At 41.9% G+C, this 11,790-nt stretch overlaps 1 protein-coding gene and 1 pseudogene across 2 annotated transcripts in view; both read left to right on the plus strand.

Moving 5' to 3' along the window:
• Positions 1-7,780, plus strand: part of Srgap1 (SLIT-ROBO Rho GTPase activating protein 1) — a 230,301-nt gene extending 222,521 nt beyond the window's left edge. For both annotated transcript variants that reach the window (XM_027392292.2, XM_027392293.2), the window contains exons 19-21: positions 4,050-4,230; positions 5,994-6,128; positions 6,267-7,780. In XM_027392292.2, coding sequence (XP_027248093.1) covers positions 4,050-4,230; positions 5,994-6,128; positions 6,267-6,639 — 689 coding nt within the window. In that variant the 3' untranslated portion in view covers positions 6,640-7,780. The remainder of the gene's footprint in view (positions 1-4,049; positions 4,231-5,993; positions 6,129-6,266) is intronic.
• Positions 7,781-8,538: 758 nt separating this feature from the next.
• LOC113832966 lies at positions 8,539-10,905 on the plus strand (annotated as a pseudogene).
• The last annotated feature ends 885 nt before the right edge of the window (positions 10,906-11,790 follow it).

The raw sequence follows: 11,790 nt of genomic DNA on the forward strand, positions 1-11,790 counted from the left end.
GCTGAGCAAGGCACTGATCCATGTCATTAGGAGTCATTTTACTTCTACATTCCTTTAGCAGTGCAGTAGCATTTGGTTTTAACCTTTAAGTCCAGGTTGTTTGGCCACAGGAGCAGGGTCAGTCATAAGTTCCATCTCATGGAGCATGTCATAAACCTTGTGTGTGTTCTTTTTCAAAATAAAGTGAATTGGCATTTTCTGGGCTTAAGGGTCATTCTTTTAAAGTGAGAGCTCATATTTCTATGATGTTTCTGAAAATTTCTGAGAGCCTCCCTCTGATACCGTCCTTTCTTCATCCTAGATCTCTGTGTTTCTCTGTCTGGTTCATTCCTTCTTTTTTTCCCTGCCAACTTCTGAGTGTTCATTTGCTTTCTGTGGTGGAGGAAAAGCCTAGGCAAAGCCCAACCACCTCTCCCCACACACCAGTTCAACTTCATGTCATCTGCTAAGTGTCTACCTATTGACTACAAGAGAGTGTCTTTGTTGAACCCACAATGGTGTAGATCTCATTGTGATTGTGGCCAGCACTTTTGCTGAAATGAAAGGCAATGCTCTCAGAGAATGTGTTCTTACCCACAGCCACAACCTTCAAAGTTCCACAGCTAAATTAACTGGAACGTTGGTTCCCTTTTGACTGTCAGAGATTGTGTTTTCTTTTCTCTATCATGGTTTCACTAGAGACCAAATTCTGTTTTCAAGGCGGGCTCTCACAGACAAAACTACTTCCGAGAAGGTAGTAGATAACAAATCTAGAAGGAAGCATACTGGGGATAATAAAGTTCCCAAGAGAAGGCACAACGTTACTGCATCATACTAAAATTACAATGGGAGCATAGGACTTGATAGCATCAGGCCATCCAGGCAGCCACTCTGCTGGGTCTACTTCCCCTTTGTACAGTTACCAGAGTCATGCAGAAGCACTAAGTAACCACGCTACACCCTTGCTATTATTGGTATTGATGTCAGTGGTAGCAGCATTCTGAAAAGTCTCCACAGGACCCTAAAGGGCCATAAGAGTATCTGTATGAAAGAGCCATGGCGCCCCGTGCCCTGAGATTGATTTGCCATGCAATGTCCAGACTAAGATGTCTGTAAATAGCTTATTGATTGACACTTGACTATGAAACGGCTCCTGGGAGAGTACAAAGAGTCAAAATAATGAAATTGCTGAAAATTACTTGTTGATATACTAGGGTCACCAATAAAACAGTCGTCCGATGCTTGTGTTCATCCTTGTGCAACCTGCCCCACAGTTCAGTACATTATTGAGTCTGATGACCCTGGACCCTGTTATGTGAAAAAGCCATGATAAAAAGATGTGATGATCACAGAGGTTGTGGTTCTGAATTTGTTTCTGTATGAAACATATATGTTATTCTAGATAGCCTTTGGCCAGCATTAACATCGTAACACCGAATGCATGGAAGAGACATTGAGTCCCTTTTCGTCTCTCCTTGACACATTGTACATAGATTATATATGTTGTCTTCTGATGATAGCTTCTCATTTTTTAATTAAAAATATAAATATAAGGGTATGTTGACACAAGATTTGGTAGAGCCTATGTCATGAAGTTACTTTTAATATATGAGCATGTCTTCATTCCGTGAGTAGATTTGTTTCTATCCTCCGTGGAAAACTGGAGTGCAGATTTTCGTATCTCATCATCTCAGACCAGCTAGGACTGATTCTTTCTCTGGAAATTTGGAACAAAGGCTTATTCCATTTAAATGGGAAGTCTAATCCTCTCTTCTATTAATATTTAATAGTTCTCGAAGTTACATTGTTTTAAGAAAATGTGATCTGAGGTGGTATGCTATTTACTTTTTGCTCTGACAGAATCACTGGAAGCAGCAACTTGAGGAGGGAGTTTATTTTGATTCATAATTTAAGAGATGAGGTCCATTGTGTCAGAGAACACAGGGAAGCAGTGTGAGTGACAGGTGCCTGGTTACCCAGGTATTCAGGAAGCAGAGAATTTGGCTATAACCTCACCTACCTATAACTCCCTAGCCCTGCCCCACTATAGGTCAGCCTCTGCCAGGCAGGTTCCATATCCAGAAGAATGAACACAAACAGTTGTCACAAAACACAACAATGGACCAACCGTTAATACTATGAGCCATGGGAACATTTCACAATCAGTCCAAAGCATGAACATCTGATCTGAAAGTTTTGCCCCGTTGATTGCTGTTCTGAAAGCTCTTACACCTTTTTCCACGAAGGGTCTGGTATCCTGTTTGGGCATTATCAAACCCAGTCTTAAAATGAGGTGCTGTACTTGACACAAGCCCTTCACATGAAGGTTTTCAATGTTCTGCTTTAAATGTCCCAGAGAACTTCGAATTTATCAAATAAGAAGGCCAGATTTCTTTATCCCCAAATTTCTCACATCGTTATTATCTGTAACTATAACAGTTGCTTCAGTGAACACCCAAAAGAATGAGCTCTTACAAATGAGTAGATTTGTTATCACGGTAAATAGAAAGCAATTTCCTGAACTGTTGAGAGCCGGCAGGCTTTACTCCGCCTGGTTGCCTGCATACGCTAGAATATTTTGAAACTAACACATGCCCAGATTTTAGCAAATGAGGCGTCGTTCATTATACAGATGTTCCTATAAGCACGTGCTCCTTGCATTTTCCATCTCCATTTAGTTCTCACCAGACGTCCACTCATGTCTGTTGGCCAGGAGGGGCAAGAATGAGGGGCTGGTGGAAAAGCAGAATGGCCTTGTTTAGAGGAATTTCTGCAAAGACTGAATCACAAAGCACCCTTTAGAGGGGTTTGATTTAGTTTTCCTTTTAGTGTTTAATCACATTAAATCAGAGCTGGAGTCTAGTCCTAAGCCCAGAGTTTGAAGGTTCATTCTGTCTCTGTCTCTCTCTCTCTCCAAAATTACAGATTTGTTTGTGGTTGTAAGGAACTATACAGAGAGGGATATATGTACACATGTCTTTCCTGCAATGGCAAATATATATATATATATATATATAGTTAATGCCACAGCCAGACAACTGATGTCAATACAGGCCATTGACCACATTCACTTTGCACCAGCATGTATGGGTTCACATAGCACTGTGTCATCCGTCACGTGTGCAGATTTGCGTGACCACAATCACAGGCATCATCAAGAAGGCTCACATTAAAAGGAAACTTGTACTACCTTTTAGAACCATAACCACTTCCTCCATCACCTGACCTTCCGTAACCCACGGCAGCCACTAGTCTACTCTACCGTTTACAATCATAGCATTTGAATGAATGGGATTAATACGGTCTGCAATCTACTGAGGTCCAACTTTTTCTTTATCACAATCTCTCCCACCAATATCTCCTGATCCCCCAAATCACACTTTTTGAATCTGATCTATTATTTCCAGTGCAGGGCCGTCTAACGTAGAAATGTTTCATAATTAAAATCTAAAATTTTCATGAAGTGAAAAAGCTTTCCTGACTTTTGATGTTAACTTTGAGATTTCATAACAGAAAAAGAAAGGCCTATGAGGAGAATAAATGTACTAAAATAGCATTTGCCATGATGATTTTGTGAAATTTTTTAAAGCTAATAAATCCTGTTTGCTGGAATGGTGGGGTTTTGTGTTTTGCTTTGTTTTCTGTTATTAATGCCACTAACATGTTGCAGGGACACTCCATCAATGTCAGAAGAAGATTAGAACAACTGTGGAGGATATTACAACTAAGGGGAGGTTTTATATATCATATTGCAAAGTCAAAATGTTTTTATTATACTGTCATTGTATCTCAAATAAGGGGTTGAGGAAATTAAGATCTAGTGCACAATTTTTCTTTGCCTAGAAAACTGATGACAGCTAGAGGTATCTCCTCTCCTTTCTCTCTCTCTCACTCCCCCTCCCCCCCATCAATCGCCTCTTATTGCCTCCTGTTTGTTGGTTGCCGTGTTTATCCTGTTTCTAAAGCATTGCATTGACCTTTTGGAGATTGCATTGTGCCTTCCTGACTTCCCAGTCCCTCTACATTTTCTGCCCCTCCCCACCCCCGCCCTTTTTTTTTTTTTTCTGTAGAATGTGAGCCAATCGAAGCAATAGCCAAGTTTGACTATGTCGGGCGGTCTGCTAGAGAGCTGTCCTTCAAGAAAGGTGCCTCCCTGCTGCTGTATCATCGAGCCTCTGAGGACTGGTGGGAAGGCAGACACAATGGGATTGACGGGCTTGTGCCTCATCAGTACATAGTGGTGCAAGACATGTGAGTAGTCAGCTTTGCAGTGGAGTGTTTTGCCAGAAGGGGAAGAGCTGGGAATTTAACCCAGGGTTTTGCAAATGCTAAGCAAATGTTCATTTGCTGAGCTACAGCCCACTCACACCCAGATGTTATTCTTAAATTGAAAGACCAAACTTCACTGGGTAGGTTTTTCACCTTCTTGGTGACTTTAATGCCAAATGATTAAATCACTGAGCATAGTTTATCTGGTACTTTTCTCTCTTGTCCTTGAAAATCTACTCAAAATGGCAATGCATTAGGAAATGTACTCAAAGAAACCAAGGTGGGACCGGTCAGTTGGTAGACTGCTTTGTCTAGCATTACTAAACCATGGATTCCATCTCTAGCATGTACCATATAAACAGGTGGTGATGTTGTAATCCTAGACCTCAAGAGACAGAGCATGAAATGCAGGAGTTCAAGGCCATCCGTGGCTACAGAGTGAATTCAAGGCCTGCCTGGGATAAGTGAGACCCTGCTCATTATAAAAAAAAGACAAAAAAGTTTGGGGTTATGCTGCAGGCTGGTTGCTGACAGGTCAGAATCAGCAACTATTCATTTCCCAAACTGGAGCAAGAGCTAGTGGGAGGCATCTTTTGACCATGTCTCAGAAAGCCAGCCTCTGCAAAAGGTGACTTTTAGTGTTAGCATGACAATGGTGATTCCCAAAATGGCCAGTTCTTCTCTTGTTGTCTGGCTGTTTCAGTCCCCCAACACCCCCATCCCAAGAGGGAGGATACAGGCTTACAATCTAAGAGAGCATTCTGTTAAAGCGCTCGGTTTCACCAATGAGAAGGTTCTAAAACTTTCAGCGTATTTAAATATGTAAGGAGGAGGTGATGTAAGTGAAGAAACAGCTTGCAAAACAGCAGATGAGTAGAGTCCCTGATTTCTAAGTGTACTATTTCACAATTCATTACCAACTTCAAGTAACTTTCCAAGGAAAAGAGAAATGCACCATATAGAGTGAATAGAAATGCTTTATGATGTACATAGCCTTGGAAATAAGAAAGTGTGTACATGGAAATTGAATAAACATGTATAACATGTATATCTAAACTACAAAACAGAGAGGCCCATTATCCATAATCTAAATACTGTATATATGCATGCATGCTCGTACACACTCACACACAGGCATTCTAGACACAGGAGTAAAGTATTGAAGACTATCTCCCATAATCCTAACCACAGTTGCCTCTTAGTATAGTGGGTTTTTTTGTTGTTTTCACAACTATGAGCTCTGACTGTCCTGGAACTCACTCTGTAGACCAGGCTGGCCTCAAACTCACAGAGATCCACCTACCTCTGCCTCCCAAGTACTAGGATTAAAGTACCAAGTACCTGGCTGGTGTAGTGTGTAACAGATGATTATTACTTACTCTTTTCAATGCCTGAAATTTTCTTGCAGCATAATTAGGTTTAGAATGAAAATCTACTTTAGGGTGCTAGAAGACACTCAAGTTTAAGAGCACGTGCTACTCTTGCAGAGAGCTTGGATTTGGTTCCCAGCACCCAAGTGTGGTGGTTCACAAACACCTGTACCTCAGCTCTAGCACATAGGATGCTCTCTTGTGGCCTCCATAGCATCTGCACTCATATGCACATACTCCCACATAGACACACACATACCCCAAACCTATAAAACAAGGGAAGTTAACTTATGACTTAACATAAATGCCATCCCTTATTTTTGTTCCCACTCATCAAGCCAAAAAGGCTCTCATGCTTGCTTCCTCTTGTTTCAGGGATGATACATTTTCAGACACTCTGAGCCAAAAAGCTGACAGTGAAGCCAGCAGTGGGCCAGTCACCGAAGACAAGTCTTCATCCAAGGACATGAACTCTCCCACTGACCGCCATTCTGACAGCTATTTAGCCAGGTAAGTGACATTTGGTCATCAGCTGCTAACCTCCCTTCTCCAGGGGCTATTAGGAGCAATCATGCACTCAACCTTTGAAGTATTTACCCAGTGTCGTAAGATTTTTCTGTTTTCTTTTCTTCGTTGGTGAATGTCTAGGCAAAGAAAAAGAGGAGAACCACCCCCTCCAGGAAGACGTCCTGGCAGGACCAGTGATGGCCATTGTCCCCTCCATCCCCCACATACTCTTTCTAACTCCTCAATTGACCTGGGATCCCCAAACCTAGCCAGTCACCCTAGGGGCCTGTTGCAAAATCGTGGCCTCAACAATGATAGTCCTGAGAGGCGGCGCCGTCCAGGCCATGGCAGCCTGACCAACATCAGCCGGCATGACTCCCTTAAGAAGATTGACAGCCCTCCTATCAGGAGGTCTACATCTTCAGGCCAGTACACGGGCTTCAATGATCACAAGCCACTGGACCCAGAAACAATTGCTCAGGTAGAGTGCTTTAACTGGGATGCTGTTTTTTAAGTACTCGGGTGTGGTGAAGGCAATATGAAAGATTTAAAAACCTGTAAACTATATCTTCATATAGAAATAACTGAAGAAAACAAAGGAAAGTCTCATTGACTAATTTAAAGCTTGGCCTTGACTCTCCTGATGATCCATTTGCTACTGGATGATTAGATTCTAGGAATATTAGATTCATATTGATTTAAATAGATGTGGCAGAAATGTAGGAGCCAGGACATTCATACCCATCATTGGTGAAGAGCCAGGAAAATATTGAATGAGAAATGACCTGCTAACAGAGCCTAATACATTCTAAAGCCTGCAAAACAGATGGTTAGAACAAGACAGAAAGCCTAGAAACAAAATAAATTAGCATAAAAACCAAAGATGACAGTTTCAACTTGGCAACTGATAGATTAGTCAATAAATAATGATTAACCATTTAAAGACTCATAATGCTGGGTCCTATGTACCTTCTGTCTTCCCTTCCCAACACATAGTGCATAGAACAGTCCCGCCATTCATTTCTGATGATCAGAACTGACAAAGCAGAGATAAAACAGTATGCATGACTTTGCCCATTCTAGCGCTTGGCCCTCTAGTTTAGAAATTGTCTTCATATCTAGCAACAGAGAAAGTGGATAGATTTGATGCTGGACATGAGTAGTCTCAGCTGTCTCCCAGCTCTTTGAAGCTTTTAAAGTTAAGTGGAGCAAGAGAATGGATAAGCAGAGAGAGAGAGAGAGAGAGAAAGGAAAGAAGCATCCAGGGATCAGGGATGCTTGGTATGACCCATTCCCAAACTATTTTGAGTTACCTAATAATATAACAAAGAGTTTTGGATGTCGACTTAGGCTTTTTAAGTAGTTTGACACATTTGTAAACAATTGAATGAATTTTAAGTATAGAGCAATTTCTCTGGAAAAATCTAAGTCTTTTGACCTTTGAGTTTTTCTGCTGAGGGGGTTACACAAGGCCCTTTGAGATCTATTTAGAACCAGCTCCATTTGAGTGTAACTGAATGTCATGATTGGAGAAACCCCCAGTGTCACTGCTGTGATAAGCAGTGGGATTTGGTTTAGAGGCAGATTTAGGAACTTGGGGGTAAAAGGACAAACTGTTTAACCCTTTGGCTACCAGAACCAGGAAATCCTAAAGACAAAAGTCAATCCCTTGTTACAACAGTCAGGAGCAAATAATCAGTTTTTATGGGGTTTTTTAATCCCTATTTTAACAGTCCAATTGTATGAAAGTAATTGTTTGAAAAAGATTATTGCAAAAAAGGAGCTCTCCTTTGATGTCTGTCCCCAGCCCCAAAGATTCCCATGGGGAGGGATCCGTGAATAGTGAGATTGTGCTGTCTGCAGATGATCACTGTATCATCCGTGGGTAGGCTGTTATAATCTTGATGATCACTGTATCACAATTGGGTTTATTGCATATGAGCATTCGTTTAATATGATGTCTTTGCATATTGAGCATTGATGATTTGTGAAAGGCTTTCTTGATGAACAGGTTAAATACTGTTTTCTCGGGTGCTGGCCATAGTGGGGAGAAGGACAAGGGAAGGAGTGACACTGGGGGAGTAAAGACTGTGTCTGGTGTGTGGCAGAAGTCCTGAGGATGAAGTGTGCTGCCAGTTTTGAACTTCTGGTTTTAAAAAAGAAATCATAAATTTGGCAGAAGTGACTGTTTTATTCCATACAACACAAGGTCCTCAAGGTGCACACACTGTTGCATCTGATTTTTATGAAGATATACATATAATGGAGAGAAAGATGATCAAATTCTTCAATGAGACACATTTTGCCCTTTGAAATACATTTTTATAATTCTCCCTTTAATCATATATTTGATAACATAAGTGATGCAGTAGACTTCCTTTTGTGGCTGGCATCGAACGAGGAAGGATCCACCATGTAGGCCGCAGGCACACTTCGGGAGTATAAGGTGGTGGGGCGCTGCTTGCCCACCCCAAAGTTCGACAGGCCACCCCTATACCTTATGCACATCTTCACGCTGAACCATGTGGTGGCCAAGTACCGATTTTGGTCCCAGCTGAAGAAGATGAACAAGTCATTTTCCAGGGAGATAGTACACTGTGCAGAGACCTAGACATGGGTGCCCAGCACCGTGCCTGAGCACTCTCAATCCACATCATGAAGCTGGAAGAGATTACAGAGGGCAAGTGCCGACGGCCGGCTGCCAAGCAGTTCCACGACACCAAGATAAAGTTTCCGCTGCCTCACTGTGTGTTGCAGCACCAGCACAAGCCATGTTTAACCACAAAGAGGCCTACCACCTGCTTCTAGACCAACTGAATAAAACTCAAGAGTCCTGCCTGGCAAAAAAAAAAAAAAGGAAATCAGTATTTTTTAAAAAATTAAATGGATTCAATTTTAATTCTTTTTGTTGATATAACAGTTTTACAAATCAGCATTACAGTTCCCTTAGATATTTTCCCTTTATAAACTATCTAGCTAATTATGAATTATAGTCACCCTGCTGTGTTATAGAACACTAGAACTCCTTCATATGAATGTTAGGTAATGACTGATTGCTTTCATACCCACATGTAGAATTTCCACCAGTTCAGTGGTTAGAGACGTGCATCGCATAGCGGTAGCATTTTAATCAGCTTATTCTGTGAAAGATGCTCCTGCTAGAGCTGTGATCTTTCTCAAGGATGGACAGCCCTTGCTCACAGTGTTCCAGTCAAGGGGTGATTCACATAACAGTAGCCCTGGAGAATTTTACCCACCGTGCGGAAGTTATTTCATGTTTCTATATTGTCAGCCTAAATGACAACCAGAGACATTCTTCAAAGAACAGCAGTGTTTATTTGGGAATGGCAGAGCCATTGTTTGGGAATGTGTTGCTGTAGTAAACCAGGGGCATGTTCAAAGTGGAGACACAGAAACGTTTTAAAGGTAGAAAAGGACTGCATTATTTTCAAAGAGTAGTCCTTGGCTACAAGGACTAGCAAGTGACAAGGCTGGCATCCATCCAAGGTTAGACAGTTGCTAGGCAGATGTCTGTGCTGGGTGGATGTCCTTGCAGAAGTATTTTCTGTGTAAGAGTGCAGTGGTCTTTGTCAAGGTTATAGGTCTGGCAGGGGTTTTGTGCATAGTTTTGCTTTTGTCTTCCTCTTTTTGTATCAGGCACACATGCACAAGATCCCTTCCTTTACAACCTTCCATTACTTAGTTAAGCATGCCAAGCCTGCCTCCACTTTGACCCTCAAATTTTTCATAATATGAGAAAGATGCCAAAAAAGGAAAGTAGGGTTACTTGTCACTTGTCCCTGCCCTCCCCCAATAAAGAGGAAACAGTGATAAAGAATAGAGAACTGTAATCCATCCACCTGGACTGACTAACGGAATGTACTGATGTACTCCTCCGGGAAGTGGCATGAACCCCAGACATCTTTACGTCTAAAGCCAAGATAGCACTAGAGAAGAAAGTGAGATTCACTGCCTCTCTGACTCTTAGTGTTTCTATTTCTGTGATGAAACACTGTAGCCAAAAGCAGCTTGGGGAGGAAAGGGTTATTTTATGTTTCAGCTCGTAGTCTAACATCCCAGGAAGTCAAGGCAAGAAATTAAGTGGAGCAGGAACAACCCCAGAGGCCATGGCAGAGTGCTGCTTATTGGCTTGCTCCTCTTGCTTTCTTATAACATCCAAGACCGCCTGCCCAGGAGTGTATCACACACGTGGACTAGGCCCTCCTCCATCAGTTACTAATTAAGAAAATACAACTCAAGCTTGCCCACAGGCCAATCCAGTGGAGACATTACTCTCCCAAAATTACTCTAGCCTGGGTCAAGTTAACATAAAACTAGCCAGCACATATCCTGCCTCCCCCGGTAATAGATTCAGAGCTGAGATGGCCTTCTCATGGGAGAAGGTAAGTTGACTTGGGAAGTCCCCATTGCTGCTGCCTGGGAGAGTTCCATGGTCTTCACAGCCTCCAGCATGATAGGAAGGGTCACCCAAAGTTTACAAGCTGTACCACCACAACATAGTAGCATATAGCCATGAGGACCTAAGTTGTGACATAGCTTCCTTTCTGTGTCTCTGCTCTGCTACCATCTACTGTGCTCACCCAACTGGCTACAGCACCATAGCCCTGGCTACTCAGAGCCTAGGCCCAGTAGCCATCCAGATATTAATCTGATGTCCCCATTAGTCCACACCACACACGGCCTATAGGACCCACACATGTGCCACGCTGATCTATAGACAGCTGGGCTCAGTTCTGCTTCCTTGCACCTGGAGTGGCAGCCATGCCTACCAAAATCCCAGGGAGACAGCTACAGCCCACAGTGCCTTCATACACCCATGATGTTCCAACAACAAATCAGGTGGTGGCCCCATCCCCCAACAAAACTGTCATACCACTGCACTCACAAACTCCTGCATCTAACTGATCATACACAGTAGTCACATGACTGAGTCCTCCTAGAATCAAGGGCAGCAACATCCAACAACAGGTGTTAAGCCTCTCTGAAAAGAATAAATAACCCATAAAATTTGAAAATGTGAACATTGTACTAGACATACAAATATCAACAAAGGAACTAGCAAAATATGAAGAGAATAGGCTCCAGTAACACTTGTTAGCAGACCCTAAAGAAAAGGAAATTCACAGCCTTGAAAAGAAATTAAAAATAATGGCCATTACAGAATTAAGTGAGAACAAGAGAAGACGAACGACTCAGAAAACAAACCTTTCATGACCTAAATGATAAAAATCAACAAAGACAGAAAATCATGAAAGAAAACAAACAAAAATCTTTGAATCAAGAATTCAATAAGTGGAATTTAAAAAAGAAAAATACAATTGAAGAGTCATAACACAAGACTACACTGAAGCCGCAGAATGATCTCCAGGAGGTCAAGATGGGGTTTCTGAATCAACCTAGTCAAAACAAAACAAGAAACAGTAAATAACAAGTTTTTTTTTAAGTAAATTAATAGGTTTTCTGCCTCCTCACAATAAGTGTCTCTGCCAACGATGCTGGTCAAGTCAGAATTGAAAATTAAGCCAGATCAAGTCAAATTGAAAAAGCATAACAGATTTCTTGAGAGAGCAATTCCCCCCAGTTCTGAACCCTAAAGAGGCCAGGAGCTGCACCCCCAAATTAGCAGGGAGATTATAGGTTGTAG

Source organism: Cricetulus griseus (genome assembly GCF_003668045.3).
Source record: "Cricetulus griseus strain 17A/GY chromosome 1 unlocalized genomic scaffold, alternate assembly CriGri-PICRH-1.0 chr1_0, whole genome shotgun sequence".
NCBI classification, from domain to species: domain Eukaryota; kingdom Metazoa; phylum Chordata; class Mammalia; order Rodentia; family Cricetidae; genus Cricetulus; species Cricetulus griseus.